The sequence below is a fragment of the Panulirus ornatus genome, chromosome 8 (assembly GCF_036320965.1).
Source record: "Panulirus ornatus isolate Po-2019 chromosome 8, ASM3632096v1, whole genome shotgun sequence".
In the NCBI taxonomy this organism is placed as follows: Eukaryota; Metazoa; Arthropoda; class Malacostraca; order Decapoda; family Palinuridae; genus Panulirus; species Panulirus ornatus.
The window spans coordinates 15,938,060-15,955,547 of NC_092231.1; the positions used below are offsets into that span (position 1 = coordinate 15,938,060).

The 17,488-nt window shown below is 47.4% G+C and overlaps 1 protein-coding gene across 1 annotated transcript in view; it reads left to right on the forward strand.

The window, feature by feature from the left end:
* Positions 1–699: 699 nt before the first annotated feature.
* LOC139749848 (solute carrier family 4 member 11-like) overlaps positions 700–17,488 on the forward strand; it is an 898,465-nt gene continuing 881,676 nt past the window's right edge. Inside the window, exon 1 of the mRNA XM_071664173.1 lies at positions 700–924. Within this exon, the coding sequence (XP_071520274.1) occupies positions 801–924 (124 nt within the window). The 5' untranslated portion in view covers positions 700–800. The remainder of the gene's footprint in view (positions 925–17,488) is intronic.

The following is a 17,488-nucleotide window of genomic DNA, read 5'->3' on the forward strand; positions in this document are numbered from 1 at the left end:
GCCGATTTGTTGATCAAATGTGATGTTATGCCTTGACCACCTCCCAGTGTTATGTTTTGAGAGCAATAAATATTGTTGACCCATTGAAGCTGCAATCACAGAAGAAATCCAACAGCTGTACAGGTGTGTTTTTGTATTGTTAATACTTTTTTACGTTTTTGGATAAATTCTATAAATCTTTTTAGAGAAAAAAAAATATAAACACTACTCAGGCAACCATTACTGTATCATTGAACACGAGCATGTCTGTCGCTCGTGGAGCTGTACTTGAGGAGCGAAAAATCAAAGAAGAAAAAGAGTGTGTTTGACGATGCTGATGGCGAGCTAATGATCTTGTAGCGATCCATCCTCAGGGTGTGTGCCGCTGCCCTCACTCCTCTCTCTCTCTCTCGCTACTACGTCCTCCTCCTCCTCCTCCTCCTCCTCCTGCATACGTACACCATCAGTCTAGCGGAGATACAGTCACTCGCATCACCGCCAGCCTACGTGGCCTTCAGCACACTGGAAGAATCACCCCGGGAGGCCACCACCCAGGTGGGAAATTCTCCTTGGAGACCGCTTACCATCCGGAGTGTTGTGCTTGGAGGTTTCCAACTCTTGGAGGCCGACACATCGTAGGAAAATATCTCTTTTCAGTGGCTGCCCAAGCCCCAGTGTGTTATTCCTTCGAAGCATCCATCCCTCAGCCGACGTCTGAAGAAGGCGTTGTGGTGGCTCGTACCGGGGCTCCCGTGGCCTCCCGCTGAGGAAAGGCTTGCGTCGTTCTCCAAGGCCAGAGGAAGGGTCGCAGAGAGGACAAGATGGCTACCCGTCCTGCGCGCCCCCTGCCGGTGCCGCCCGTGGTACCGCAGGACTCCCGTAGGATGATAGGAGTCCTCAGCCTTGTCATGAGAACACTTAACTTTCCCTTCCCTCCTGAACCAGGTAAGTCTACATATATATATATATATATATATATATATATATATATATATATATATATATATATATATATATATATATATATATATATCCTAAAAATTCGTTGTTATAATTCCTTTAACGTAATAGATTTACTTTATCTTCCTCGTCTTCAACACACATGTTTAGCATCACGTCCCACAACACTTAATATGACCATCTTCTCCCGCAGGTAAGGGTCATCGTGGTAATTGTTGGTGAAAGCAGAGCGTCTCTGCATCTCCGTAAGTACCCAGCACTTCTGTGTCACTAAGCCAGTAATTTTTTTGCCTTCAACCTAATAACTTTTCTTTTTTGTCTCGCCAACCCAACATTTTTGTCATGAATCCAATCCCTCGTGTCACCGACTACGTGTGCTTGTGCCGCCAGCTGTTAGCCGGCCTCATCCAGAAAGCACCGAGTCTTTGCTTTCCCCCCCCCCCTCTCCCTTCACACACACACACACACACACACACACACACACACACACACACACATACATGAATTAGTTTGATGAGGATTACTCTGACATGATGACTCACGTCGCGGTAGCCAAGCTGACGGTATGACACTTGGCACCAGTCACCTGCACTGTGGGTCTTACTTCCATGGCATCGAGGAGGAGGAGGAGGAGGAGGAGGCTTCTCTCTTCTCTCTTCTCTCTTCTCTCTTCTCTCTTCTCTCTTCTCTCTTCTCTCTTCTCTCTTCTCTCTTCTCTCTTCTCTCTTCTCTCTTCTCTCTTCTCTCTTCTCTCTTCTCTCTTCTCTCTTCTCTCTTCTCTCTTCTCTCTTCTCTCTTCTCTCTTCTCTCTTCTCTCTTCTCTCTTCTCTCTTCTCTCTTCTCTCTTCTCTCTTCTCTCTTCTCTCTTCTCTCTTCTCTCTTCTCTCTTCTCTCTTCTCTCTTCTCTCTTCTCTCTTCTCTCTTCTCTCTTCTCTCTTCTCTCTTCTCTCTTCTCTCTTCTCTCTTCTCTCTTCTCTCTTCTCTCTTCTCTCTTCTCTCTTCTCTCTTCTCTCTTCTCTCTTCTCTCTTCTCTCTTCTCTCTTCTCTCTTCTCTCTTCTCTCTTCTCTCTTCTCTCTTCTCTCTTCTCTCTTCTCTCTTCTCTCTTCTCTCTTCTCTCTTCTCTCTTCTCTCTTCTCTCTTCTCTCTTCTCTCTTCTCTCTTCTCTCTTCTCTCTTCTCTCTTCTCTCTTCTCTCTTCTCTCTTCTCTCTTCTCTCTTCTCTCTTCTCTCTTCTCTCTTCTCTCTTCTCTCTTCTCTCTTCTCTCTTCTCTCTTCTCTCTTCTCTCTTCTCTCTTCTCTCTTCTCTCTTCTCTCTTCTCTCTTCTCTCTTCTCTCTTCTCTCTTCTCTCTTCTCTCTTCTCTCTTCTCTCTTCTCTCTTCTCTCTTCTCTCTTCTCTCTTCTCTCTTCTCTCTTCTCTCTTCTCTCTTCTCTCTTCTCTCTTCTCTCTTCTCTCTTCTCTCTTCTCTCTTCTCTCTTCTCTCTTCTCTCTTCTCTCTTCTCTCTTCTCTCTTCTCTCTTCTCTCTTCTCTCTTCTCTCTTCTCTCTTCTCTCTTCTCTCTTCTCTCTTCTCTCTTCTCTCTTCTCTCTTCTCTCTTCTCTCTTCTCTCTTCTCTCTTCTCTCTTCTCTCTTCTCTCTTCTCTCTTCTCTCTTCTCTCTTCTCTCTTCTCTCTTCTCTCTTCTCTCTTCTCTCTTCTCTCTTCTCTCTTCTCTCTTCTCTCTTCTCTCTTCTCTCTTCTCTCTTCTCTCTTCTCTCTTCTCTCTTCTCTCTTCTCTCTTCTCTCTTCTCTCTTCTCTCTTCTCTCTTCTCTCTTCTCTCTTCTCTCTTCTCTCTTCTCTCTTCTCTCTTCTCTCTTCTCTCTTCTCTCTTCTCTCTTCTCTCTTCTCTCTTCTCTCTTCTCTCTTCTCTCTTCTCTCTTCTCTCTTCTCTCTTCTCTCTTCTCTCTTCTCTCTTCTCTCTTCTCTCTTCTCTCTTCTCTCTTCTCTCTTCTCTCTTCTCTCTTCTCTCTTCTCTCTTCTCTCTTCTCTCTTCTCTCTTCTCTCTTCTCTCTTCTCTCTTCTCTCTTCTCTCTTCTCTCTTCTCTCTTCTCTCTTCTCTCTTCTCTCTTCTCTCTTCTCTCTTCTCTCTTCTCTCTTCTCTCTTCTCTCTTCTCTCTTCTCTCTTCTCTCTTCTCTCTTCTCTCTTCTCTCTTCTCTCTTCTCTCTTCTCTCTTCTCTCTTCTCTCTTCTCTCTTCTCTCTTCTCTCTTCTCTCTTCTCTCTTCTCTCTTCTCTCTTCTCTCTTCTCTCTTCTCTCTTCTCTCTTCTCTCTTCTCTCTTCTCTCTTCTCTCTTCTCTCTTCTCTCTTCTCTCTTCTCTCTTCTCTCTTCTCTCTTCTCTCTTCTCTCTTCTCTCTTCTCTCTTCTCTCTTCTCTCTTCTCTCTTCTCTCTTCTCTCTTCTCTCTTCTCTCTTCTCTCTTCTCTCTTCTCTCTTCTCTCTTCTCTCTTCTCTCTTCTCTCTTCTCTCTTCTCTCTTCTCTCTTCTCTCTTCTCTCTTCTCTCTTCTCTCTTCTCTCTTCTCTCTTCTCTCTTCTCTCTTCTCTCTTCTCTCTTCTCTCTTCTCTCTTCTCTCTTCTCTCTTCTCTCTTCTCTCTTCTCTCTTCTCTCTTCTCTCTTCTCTCTTCTCTCTTCTCTCTTCTCTCTTCTCTCTTCTCTCTTCTCTCTTCTCTCTTCTCTCTTCTCTCTTCTCTCTCTCTCTCTCTCTCTCTCTCTCTCCTCTCTCTCTCTCTCTCTCTCTCTCTCTCTCTCTCTCTCTCTCTCCTATTACCATAACTTGTTACCATTACGTGCTTCCTACTACCATAACGTACTGCCATACCTTGATACCATAGATGACTGTCATGCCTTACCACCGTAACTTATGTGTCACTCCATCCTTCCTTCCTTCCTTACGTGAGAGAGACCCACAACTTCAGTGTCCCACTGTATTTGCCATGCCTCAGTGGTATGTATCATCATGCCACATGACCCACACTGTCGTGCCACACGTCACAGGACTCTGCGTTGCCTTACCCTTGGTCATCAGCCTCCACCACTGGAGCCGCGATGTTGATCGCTAATAAGGTTTCGCGCACGAGTTATCTCGTGTACGTCGAGACGGGGTTAACTGATGCTTTTGACGTCATGGTTATTATCGTCGCGTAATTGGCTATTCTTCGCGAGCAAATTACTTTCTTAACTTGTCTTAATTCTCGAGGTTAAACTCTCCCCTCCCCCCCTCCTTGAGCCCAACATTTCCTTGGCAAATACACTGCTCAGAATCCATACTTACTCCTTTTCTTAACCCCTCCTACACTCCACCCCCTTCCCCTCCTAAGGTATAATGGGTTCCTATCGTTGTTACGTTACAGAGATATTCAGTATCAGGGGGAAGGATCTCGGTACCCCTCTATTGGAACTTAGAAAACGGACGAAATATGCAAAGTTTGGCCTTTGTCTTGTGTCGCCAGGTTAGAGCCAGATGGGCGCTTTGATGTCGGGATCGCAGAGTGAGCATCACTGTGCTCGCCCTGTTACTCGTTGGCACTTATACAACCCCTCGTTACTGCCACAGTATATAAGAGTTAACTATACTACATTAGTGCTTCCACTACACCACAGACTAATCAGTACCAAACGGTCGTCATAACAGTACATGACACTGCCATAGCTACACCACAGTGTTCCTCACCCTATAACACTACAGTAAATGGTGTCGCACGGTATTGTGCCCACCACAGTGTATTCTTAGTATAGGACCAATGTATTTGAGGCAGACCTCGTGCATAAGGGCTGGATGCTGTCTACGATGGCCACGCAGGCGAAACAGTCACGTCACAGCTTCGAGACAGATGATGACACCCGCTCCAGGACCTGTTAACTCTGTGATATGCCCTAAACACACCTGGAACCACAGTCGCAAGCTCTTGCCCTACCCTTTCCCCAGCTCGCTCCATGTGTCTCTTGAGGAAGATGATGCTCGTGTCCCCAGATGGGTCTAAGGAAAGCAATACCCAGAATCACTTTCTGTGGAGGCCTGGGAACTCCTCGCACCTAACATGATTATCCTCATACTCCCGCCTCCCGTGACCTCCCATTTGCCTAGTGCGAGGCACTCGTCATACAAACATTTGATAAGAGTCTGGAAAGATACTCGCATGATGGACCAGACCAGCTAGGAAATTTGCTTTTACGTAGAGCTACCGGCCACGGCTTCTCTCACACCTGACGTAGGAAGGGAAGCAACACGACAGCTTAGTGCCGGCCTAATATGTATGTTAGTAGCTCTATTAAACTGTTGTTACCCCTACTTGTCTACTGGCCGCCAGCCCACTGAGGAGGTCTGAAGACTCTCTGTTACGCAGAGGTACGTACCACAGTCCCACCATGAGGTACACGGTGCCTCAAACTGTTTTCATGATATGGTTATTCAGTCAGCTAGAGATTACAGAGACGGCACCAAGAAGTAAACAGGAGTCTATTCACCCAAACCATTAGGGATATCGCATCTACAACCTGAAGGCAATTTTGGAACTCTGTAATTAATGTATCTTAGGGCCGAGCATCGCTAGCCCAGTGTGTTTTCACAAAGAATAACGGAACAACACAAACTGACCCAAGGGAGCCCACCCAGTTCCAGCATGGTCTGTTGCACCCAAATATCCCTTACACGTTCCTGGCGCCGCTCGGTCCTCGGTTTCAGAGCGAATAAAAAAAAGGAGCTCACTTCGACCCGAAATGAATTTCTAGAAGTGCAACGTTTTTTTTTTTTTTTTTTTTGGCATACTGACCTTCCCAGAAGTTCTAGTAAACAAAAGGCAGCTGTGTGGAAGCCTCTCCCCCAGACCTGCCTTTTTATCAGCTACACACCAGAGATCAGCAGCAGCAGCAACAGCAGCAGCAGCAGCAACTTGTGCTTTCAGTATCCTGCTGGGACCATCTGGAAGCACCAGAGGACCAAGTTGAGAGATTTATCAACGTTCTTACTCGCTTACTTGCTTACCAACGTATTATCTCTCCACCACCACTCGCCAGCATCTTGAAGCCGACGCTATCTCCTCCAATTCACTTTAGGACCTATTATTCCACCTCCCTCACTCCTCCCAAGACGAGTCAGCACCCAATGGAACCTGTGCCACCTGCCTCGCTGCTCTCTCTCGCCGAGTCCCCCACCCATCGAGTCCTGTGTCACCTCCCTCTCTCCATTCGCGCTTAGCTCCACCTCCATCGGGTTCTGTGCCACCTCTCCTCTCGTGCTGAGGTCCGCACCCATCGGGTTCTGTACCACATCATCCAGCTAGCCATCTTGCCCTCGCTGAGTCAAGTCAGACGAAGAGAGCACTTGAATGGCGGTGACCTACAAAGGCGACCCCTTTCAGCACAGTCTCGCCATTACGTGTATCACTGGATGGTGTTTGTCTAACGAAAGCAGTGAGCGGCAGGCAGGTACCTGCCCTGGCACCCCCCGTAGGCCAGAATGCTCGCAGCCGTGGAACGTCTGAAAACCATGAGTGGAAGGCATCCGTCCCATGGCAGTAGTAGTGGCGAACAAGGCGAGCGGAAAGATGGACTTTACTGGACCAGAAATGTTTGCGACACGAATAGCTGCGACGAGACCAGCAGGAGATGGAGAGGGACATTAGCATACGGGTAAGCGATGAAGGTAAGACAGCATGTAGACAGATAAAGAAGTCATGTAAATAAACAGGTAAATAATCAAGAAGTGATTAGAAAACGTGATGTCAGCACACAAACAGGACACAAACAGGATAAAGAAGTCATGTAAATAAACAGGTAAATAATCAAGAAGTGATTAGAAAACGTGATGTCAGGCACACAAACAGGACATACATGACATAAGCAGATAAGCAGACACTCAAGTGATCATGTGAGGAAACAGAAAAGCAAGCAGCTAGGGTAGAAGGACAGGTGTTTAGTAAGATAGTTAGCAATGGGAGACCAAAGAGACTAAAGGGAATAGGCAGGCAGGCAGACGACCCCGAGACATGACAGTCAAGCAGAGAAATATGTGAAGTACTGGAAGACTCTCATTGAAGGACAATGATGGACGCGCATGCATGTATCCCAGTGTTCGGAACACGTAGATCTACGAGTAAGAAAGGAAGAAACTAGATAACTAATATTTCTAAACGCAGAGAACAAGGTAAAAGGAATATGGATAAAAAGAGAAATTGGAAGAGAGGGAAAAACAGAAATAATTAGAAAATCGTCAAACAAACATAAGAGTGAACTGGAAACTACGTAGACTGTTAGGTTTGTGGTGGGCGACCAGAGTGGGGCAAGGTGTGATGGCCTGGCTGGATAGGATCCCACAAGTAGGACGGGGTTGGTACACTGGTTGGTTGGGGTACAGCAGAGCAGGCCTTTTGGGCTGGTTGAATAAGTACTATGAGTATGGCTGGCCCTTGTGGGCTGGCAAGATGGGGTACCGTAAACATGACAGGCATGGTAGACCAGCTCGACGGGGTACCACAGCCAGGGCAGGGCTGGTGGACTGGATAGATGGAGTGCCTTGTGGTGTACAGAGAAGTATCCTTTATAAGAGGATCAGAGCGCGTGGATGTGAAAAGAGCAAAGGTTCGTGGCTGGAAGTCGGACGGTCGAAGAGTTGTTCATGGTTGAGGGAACTGAGGAGGGGGGGTTGTGAGGTGGATACACGAAGTACAGAAATAAGGTTATAGGGAAGCTGGATGGCTTCCAAGTTAGGAGACTCAAGATCCATGAAGCGAGCAACAGATGTTCTGACGTCACAGTGGACACATAGTCCACCCTTGACGCAGGAACGACCACGGAGATTACAGCTGGAGATCTGATAGTGTCGGGTGTAAACATTCGTGAGAAATTAGAAGATGACAGCAAGAAGTAGACAGATGGTATGCCACAGTGGGAAGGTTAGGTTTCGGAGCACGCGTGTTGCTGACATGAATAAAGATCGAGCCACGTCGAGGAACTATGGCTGTGGAAGCGAGATGGGTCGGTATTACTTGATGGTGGTCAAGTGTGCAGCGGGGAACGGCCCAGCTGTCCACTCCTCCCCAGCTGGAGCCACCGTCCCGATATACGGCGTCGGGGAGTCGATGTTAACTGCTGTGCCTCTAGGAATTTACAACTGAATAAAAGATGGAAAAACAGGAACATATAATGTGTGTGTTTTGTGTCAACTGTTGTGTATGTGACGAAGAGGCCGGAAGATGTTGGGTTTAATGTCAGTAACCCACACATAGGTGAGGCAAAACGACAGACAGACAGCGACCCGAGTCTGGAGGAGGGAACGTGACAACCTGCCCATAACCAAGTGTCAGTACCTCCTCTGGTGGGTGCCTACCACGAACCAGTAGCGCTCGATACTGGTACAGTTGTAGTTGCTCATAGATCCATTTCCATTCCTCATATTATTACAGTTGTTCCTGTATATGTTGCTGCTGCTGGTGCTGGTGGTAATGTACTTTCTGCCACTTTACACATACCTGCTGCTGTTGTCCATGTGTATGATGCCGCCCGCACAACTGTACTGTTGCTCACACACACGTGTTCATACACCTGTTACTGATGCTCATACCCCTACAATTGCCTCTTATTCAACTGTTACGGTAACTGGTAATACACCTACTCTTAGAGCTGCTTGTACACCTGTTACAGCTGCTCTTACTGATGCATACATTGTTGCTTTATATGTACATATGTCACCTGCTACTACTCATACACCTGCCACTACTCATACACCTGCCGGTATTCATATATCTTATTATTACTGTTCATGCATCTGTTACTGCTCATACACCTTCCCCTACTCTTAATACTTCAACTACTGCTGCTCCTGCTGCTATTACGTATAATGTTGCTTCTGCTAATACATCTACTATTCATACATCTGTTGTTGTTCATACACCCGTTGATGGTCATACATCACATACAATACTTGTCCAGTTGTTCATCCACTTGCTATTACTACTGCTCCTACTTCACCTGCTGCTGCTACTGTTAATTACCTGTTGCTGCTACCTTTGTCGGTATAAGTGATGCTTCTGTTGATACACCCGTTGCTACTTGTAAAGCTACCCGTTGCTTTTATGGTGATAGCAACAGTAGCTCCTACACCCGCCGCTGCGTGTATACAAGTTGACGTTCCTACACTTCCAGTGTCGTCTCTTACTTTCTCTGATCCTCACGCACCTGTTGGTTGGGTTCATATGCCTGCTTTTGCTCATGCACCTGTTGCTGCTGCCCATACAGCAGTTACTGATGCTCACAAAACTGTTGTTGCCTCTGCCCAAGCAACTGTTGCAGCTGTGCACCCAACCGTTGCTGCTGTTCGTCCAACTGTTGCTGCTGCCCGTGCTGCTGTCGATGGTGCTTTTACAACTGCTACCACAGCTGTTACTGCTGATCATGCTGCTCATACAGTCGTTGCTGCTGTCCATACAGCTGTCGATGCTGCTTTTACAACGGCTGCTGCTGCTGTTCTTGCACCTGTTAATGCTCCTCTCGTATAACTGTTGATGCTGCTCATACCATTGATGCTGCTGCTACTACAGCTGTTACTGCTGATTATGCTCGTTCCTGCCGCCCATACAACTGTTGCTGCCGTTCATAAAATTCTTGTTGTTGATCATACAATTGTTGTTTTTTGCTGTTCATACATTCATGAATTTAACCAATTTGTTGCCGCTACTCATACACGTATTATTGCTCATACATACGTGGTCGCTGCCCGTACACCCGTCGCTACAACTGCTCATACACTCGCTCTAGTCTGGTGAAGTCCGTCCCTCACTTGTGCCGTCATGAGGCACATGAGTTACGTCTTCAGCGTCGTGGGAGACAGTTCGCGGTCTCGCGTTTTTCGAGGACGAGGTGTTAGTCATGGTGTCATTCGATCTTAAAATCTTGAATAAACGACACGACCCCCTGAGAACGGCGGTACGGCTCTGGACAGCGACGGTACGACCCTCAGGCATGACGGCCCTGGCAGGCCATGATTCTCAAGGGTTCGTACCATTGTGTTCAAGGATCACACCGTTGTGTTCAAGGATGTAGCGCTTTGCTCAAGGGTCGCACTGTTATCCTCAAGGACCGTACTGCTGTGTTCAAGGACTGTCACCTTTGTTCTCGAGGATAGTTCCGCTGTGCTCAAGGGTCGTACCCTTGTGCTCAAAGGGTTTACGGGAAAGGATGAACACAATGTCACGGGCCATCTTACAACCGTTTTTTTTTACCTAAGTCATTGTTCCTGGTGTCAGTCAAGATATCTGTGTTAGTCTTGTGTAACTGATATAATCATGTTATCAGTTTTGTTGAAAGGTAAAGCCACTGAGACTGGCGGTCATGGCATCTCAGAGAAAACGTTTGGTGTCAGAAAATAAGAGAAAAAGTTTTCAGGTGGAAGTCGTTAAGAATTGAGCATAAGTAAGAACGTTAGATACTCGTCAGTGTTGATTTCCCACATTGATAACTTGGAAGCAGCAAGTCCGACATTTCATAATGTTCGAGACTATCTGAGGCAGCTCGCAGAACCCGCCCTGTTCTTAGGTGCCAGATCATAACGACCAAACATGCGACACATTCTACCTCTCGTCCTCGCTCGCGCTGCAAACGTTCGCCCTCACTAGGCTCTCTCTCTCTCTCTCTCTCTCTCTCTCTCTCTCTCTCTCTCTCTCTCTCTCTCTCTCTCTCTCTCTCTCTCTCTCTACAGTCTTGTAGATATAGCATCTGTATCGTCATCCTTCTCCTGTGAGCGTCATCTGTATGACTTTAAGGAAGCTCACTGGACCAAATTTACGAGCCTCCTCTCCATGTCATCTCGAGATGACCAGTGCTTCCTTCCGCAAGACGATTTCCCTTTTTCTTCTGTTCAGAACGCACGACGAAGGTCATGTCATTTGCTCTGTGTATGGAGGCACGCATCTCCTCCGCCTCTTCTAAGCCTGTGTCCTCTCCTCCGTACCGTTGGTGTAACTGGTCATGTCCTGAACCCGTACTGACCGAGGAATATGAAGGAGCACCGAGCGCAGAAAGGGTCTCCTTCCTTCCTCCGACTCCCACGTGATCTTGGCATCCGCCAAGACCCGTTTAAGATCTAATATTCGTCAAGTTAAACTGAAGTTAAACTCTCCATTGTGAGGGAAGTGTGCTGATCTGTGTCTATCCTCTCCTACCACTGACGGATCTTTTGGTTCATGGCCAAAAATATCTCGGGGGGGAAAAAAATCTCCAGGTTCACATTTCTCTCTCTCTCTCTCTCTCTCTCTCTCTCTCTCTCTCTCTCTCTCTCTCTCTCTCTCTCTCTCTCTCTCTCTCTGTCCCACCATGTTAACACAATAGCTGTCTCCTTTACAGATAATGCTTTTGCTGTTCGGCTGGTTATTATCTCTTTCTCTTCATTCCCCCCTTCCTTGGACGATTCCTACATTATTTCTCCAGACCTCCTTCTCACACTGCCGGTGACCCGTTATATATATTCTATTTTTCAAGAGTCGAAACAAACCTTCGCCCTCGAGACTGATTGAGCAGAATAGACCAGTTAGCGTACCTCGTCTTTGTTTCCAGAAGGAGTGAGTCTCGGGTCTTTTTTTGCATCCGCGATTACTCTACTATTTCTTGTATGCTTTGAGACCAGCAGTTTTCCTTCCTGAAACTATGCACACGTCCAGCCCCATATATATATACATATATATATATATATATATATATATATATATATATATATATATATATATATATATAGAGAGAGAGAGAGAGAGAGAGAGAGAGAGAGAGAGAGAGAGACCCTTCCACCATAATCTATCTAACCATCGTCCCTTTGTTTCGAATCTTCCACAGTGAAATTTTCCAGTCTTCTGTCAGTCTCCCCACTCTTCCTTGATCCTCGTGTGAATCTTCCCGCCTCGCATTCCATCACGTGACATCTTTGGTGGCGTTATCCTCTCCCACTTGCATTGTCTCTCCAAATATACGGGACGTCAGGGGGAATAATCCTTCGTCATGGCCCCCATTGACATTTCGAAAGCCAATTGTCTGGGGCTGTCATACGTATACTGATTCTTCCACTTCCATTTTTTTTTTTTTCAGTTTACCTCTTGGCTCTGCGAGCTCGTGTTGGTGGATCGACCTCTGCTGGCCCCTTGCATTGAAGAGTAGCTACCCCGAAGGATTTGTTCGGCCTTGTAATCCTTATTCTTATCAGCGACCTTCCGGCTAGTCATCCTATTCACTGTCCCTTATAGTTGATGCATGTGTAGTAGACCTCTTAATCTTGTGTTTATGATCCGTCCTTACGTAGTGTTCTCTCCCTCTTGCTTTACTTCGAGTGCTTCCCTCTGTCGTCACCTGGACAACTTCTCTTAGCCGGGGAGGGTGAAGAGGTAATCGAGTTAGATGCATTGCCTTCAAATCTCTCTTCTTCTCTGAAATTCTTCGCTGATGTATCCTGGATGATGCCGTGTTTTGCCATCCCTCGACTGTCTTCATATACCCTTACACTGATTCAGCCGTTCATCTATCTTGAAAATTTCTTTATTCATCCGAGTCTGACTTAGAGAACGAGAATGTTTGTTCAGGTTTTCGAATATACTTCTCTTCCCTGTGTGGAATAGTGCTCTCATACTTAGGGTGAGGGGGGGGGTCTCTTCCCCCCCATCTCTCTCTCTCTCTCTCTCTCTCTCTCTCTCTCTCTCTCTCTCTCTCTCTCTCTCTCTCTCTCTCTCTCTCTCACATCCTGCTAGCGTCATTCCCGCTCTGACTAGGTCAGCCCGGCAACACCCGACCATACCACCACGTCCCACAGCCTGCGTGAGAGCGCTGGCGACTCGAGGATTGGCAGAGTTTGTCTGGTTCCTCCCTCCCTCCCTCCATCCCTCCCTCCCAGCCAGACTGTGTGGCTCTCTTTACGTTCCATTGTTTTCTCCCCCCTCCCCTTCCACACCAACTCCCTGTAATCTATCTTCCCTGAAGAGTCGGGTCCGTCTTCACCTGAAGAACGAGAACATCTTTTTCATATTCCCTCTCAGGTGGGACCTCGATCTGAGCACCAGCACCCGTGATTGGTGCCTTTGTATGCGAAAATGAACGAAGTTTAATGTTCCAGTTGGGGAGGGTTTGTAGAACGAAGTTTTAAAAGTACAACTTTGCCAAAGGTTTAGAATTTCAGTCGAGTATATATATATATATATTTTTTCTTTTCGAGGTCAGGGTAGTTTTGGTTTTGATGACTGTTGTATGAAGGTTCTTCGAACTATGGAAAATAAAATCGAGAATTTTTTCGGCTTTTTGTGATCCCATGATCACTGTTAATAAAGTCGAGGTCTGTTGAAAAAAAGAAAAGAAGTTTTTAGATTTGTTGTCAAGAAATTTAAAGGTCTGTAAATCATTTCTTACATTTACCCTTTCCTCTTTCGGTGGGGGGAGAAAATATGACGGTTCCTGTACGAGTAACATTTCACATGAAACATGAAAAAACTTTTTAAAGTTCTTTGTAATGTATAGAAACAAGACAAGTCATAAAAGTGAGGCAGAGCTCGCAGGGATGGCATCTCCACACAGGCTTTTAAAGTGTAGTAGTTTCTTGATGGGGGCTGGTGGTCATGGGGTTGGTGGTGGGGGGCTGGTGGTCGTGGGGGGTTGGTGGTGGGGGGATGATGGTCGTGGGGTTTTGGTGGCCGCGAAACTGGCGGCTGTGGGGTTGGTGGAGCTGGCGAGGGGTGGTGGTGGTGTTTTGGTCGGTGAGGGGTGGTGGCCACGGGGCTGGTGGTGTGGGCTGCTGGTGCTCAGGCTTGTGGGGGTTGATGACCATGGGGTTGGTAGGGGCTAGCGGCCGTAGGGCTGGTGGGGTTTGTGGCCATCGGGGTGTTGAGGCTGGAGGGGGCTGATGGTCAAGGGGCTGGTAGGACTATAGGACCCGATAGGGTCGGCCCCGCCCCATCACCAGCCCCGCTAAGCTTTGCCCCATCCCTTCAACAGACCAGCGGGTCTCTGCCCCAACCCACCACCTGGTCTGCTGAGCTCATTCCCACCCAGTCACCAGACTCGTGGGCTAAGCCCTATCTCGATCACCAGACCCGATAAACTCGGTCCCAGTCCATTCCCAGACCCCCGTCCCGTCCATGTTCGGCCCCATCCCATCACCAGACCTCTTACCTTCGGTCCCACCTCTTCAACAGACCCTCAGGGTTCGGCCACAGCTCGTCACCAGACCTGCTGGGCTCTGCCTCGCCCCATCACGTGACCCGTTGAGAGTTCAGCCCCACCCCAACACCAGGCCCCGCGGGGTTCGGTCCCACCCCGTCACCAGGTTTCGTCTCGAGTCTTCAGTCAACGACTTCCTTATATTTCTCTTGTCTTGTCGAGGATAGAGGCGCCCTTGCGTCTACATCGTCACATCAAGGGCTTTACATTCACTCCTTATCATCTGCATGGTAGATATAAATGGCTTAGGTTCCTCACTTCGTAAACAAGGGTTCTCAGGATACATTACTTGTTTAGCGAGAGCTGCAGCACCTACACTGAGAAAGCTACGCCACGGTGTATGTAAGCTGGACGTAATTGATTAGACTCAGCCGTGTCTGCTTTCGACTGTAAAACCTCTCGCTATATATATATATATATATATATATATATATATATATATATATATATATATATATATATATATATATATGCCACACGGTAACGCCTGTGTGACCCGGACACTTGCAGACCAATTGATCATCTGAGATACATTCGCACCATGGAAGTCAGTTTACTCCCTAAGATAAATATATCATATTTCTCAAACGAGAATTTGCATGATTTGCGCTATAAAAGCCGTATGGAAGGTGCGTGACGCGAACTTTGTATAACGGCTGATGTAAACAGCAGAGCTACGTGGCTCATACAGATACTACACGACTCGTTGATACTACACGACTCCCACAGGCTTACGATACTTGGCCCACAGGAGCTACAGCTGCTCCACAGGACCTTCCTAACTAACACCAACACACGAGCATTTCTCCGGGTGCCTTGCGTCTCGCCAACATAATGACGCTTCAGCAGTCCATTAGATAACCTTCGCCACGCCACAGCAATATTGACGTGGATACTGTCCCAGGATGTAATATAGATTGATGTTTGAGAGCGTCTAGTGGAGAATTTAACTTTGAAATATGTATTTATCTAATCTACTGTCCAGAGTTTTTTTTGACAATTAACTTGATGAGTAGTATTTTACACCACCCCGTCAACATGTGTATAATCTAGTGCGAAACATATCGTCGCGTTGATATCATAATCCGATTAACTCTATCATGCCGTTGTGATGTCGAATATAATGTTCGATCCCGGGGCTTGATTATTGGACCGTGTTCCCTCGCCGTGTGTGGACGTGGTCAGCCATCTTCCTTTCACCATCACGTGTCCCAGGTGGCTCCCGTATCTTGGCCTCTCGTTCACTATCTTCCCCACGTTAAGCCACTGTACTACTTCCAGTTTGGCCATGCTGAGATATTCGGCAGACGTGGTGATCCTCCTTCCCCCCCGGAATATTACCTCGCGTCGGGTTCGATCTCTTTCAAGTCGACTTTCTCAATTTTACTCGTTATCCGAAAATCATTCACCAAGTCGGCCATCGACGGTGCCATTTTATTCCCTGTTCTGAATTCATCGGGCGGGATCATCTCCTCATCTACATACCTACCAGCCAGTGGAGGGTCATTTACATAAAGCAACATACCTAACTTCCACTCCCCTCCTCTTCCACACTCCCAAGTTACCTCGTCTCAAGTTCCTGACATACACACTCCCGGGGGCGATCCGGCCATGCATACATTACGAGCAACACCGGGGCAAAACACACCGGCCTTACACCAAACTTTGGACTCGCATGCAAGTCATCTCTCCACTCTCCCTGATAAATCTCTCGCGTCTCTCTCTCTATATATATGTATATGCCATCGTAACCCGGGCTTCCCTCACGCTTCAGGCATGCCATACAAATGCTGCTACATACTTCATGTGCGCTAAGGCTGTAAGGGGGGAGGGCGCCCCCCTTCCCCAACTCTGGTAGAAAAAGAGAAAGAAAAAATATATAGATACAAAACCATGGTACCATACCGTCACTCTTCTGTCAAATGGCTCCTCTCTCTCTCTCTCTCTCTCTCTCTCTCTCTCTCTCTCTCTCTCTCTCTCTCTCTCTCTCTCTCTCTCTCTCTCTCGTCTCTGGCCAGCGCCAACATATAGTGCCTTCTTCCTTTCTTGGACAAAAGAAGTACCTTTCCCCTCTTTGCTCTGCTCCTGCCATACATCAGTGCGGATAATGTCGAGTAACATTTCCCCCCCTCACATTTCTGCCTCGGGCTCCACTTCAGTGGGACTCCCGTAGCGCTCGGGAAGCTAGCCACGTCCTCCGGGTGGGCCCCTGTTGGTCCGAGAAATGCAATGATGTTTTATGTTTATCTGGGATGAGTACAGGATAACTGAGGTGCACGTTTTCAGTGTTCGGCTTTCCATAACATTTCAGTACAGCTGAACTTTAAGACGCGTAATGAGAAGCGTAGATAGGCTATGTGAAGTTGTTTATTGAGGAAGAGCGTCATCGACATGGACCATACTTTATTACAGTTGACATTGAAGGACGACTGTACTGAGGCGACAACCTGGTCTTGACCCCTATGACAACCTGGTCTTGACCCCTCTGACAATCTGGTCTTGACCCCGGTGACATCATGGTCTGGACACCTGTGACGACATGGTGATTTCCCTGGACTTGAATCTTCCGACAACTGGTGTGGTATGATGCAGGTATGAGTGTGGTACGACAGGCACGTGTGTGATGCTACAGGCACGTGTGTAGTGTTACAGGCACGTGTGTGATGCTACAGGCACGTGTGTAGTGTTACAGGCACGTGTGTGATGCTACAGGCACGTGTGTAGTGTTACAGGCACATGTGTGATGCTACAGGCACGTGTGTAGTGTTACAGGCACGTGTGTGATGCTACAGGCACGTGTGTAGTGTTACAGGCACGTGTGTGATGCTACAGGCAGCTGTTTGATGCTACAGAAAAGGCGTTAAACTGGTGTGTGTGTGTGTGTGTGTGTGTGTGTGTGTGTGTGTGTGTGTGTGTGTGTGTGTGTGTGGTACTACTGCCACTGTGTAGTAATGGTCGACGTCTCCACTACCGGGTCCTGGTCACATTAGTGGTGTAAGAGATACAGTGGGACTCTCCCTCGCTTCATGGGAGCGGGGTCACAACAGCTCCATCTGCAGAGTCTCTTATTCTATTCTGCTTCGGAATTTCCCCGGTGATAGCATCTGTACCCCGAGCCACGATCCACTTCCCCCTCCTCTCTCTCTCTCTCTCTCTCTCTCTCTCTCTCTCTCTCTCTCTCTCTCTCTCTCTCTCTCTCTCTCTCTCTCTCCTGGGTTCAGTGATGTACAGTGGTGTAAGAAGAGACTAGATGATTTATCACCAGTGGATGGTTGTGGTTCACTGGGTAAGAGAGTATGTATAGTCCCTCAGCCTCGTTTGCAGGTAGGGGTG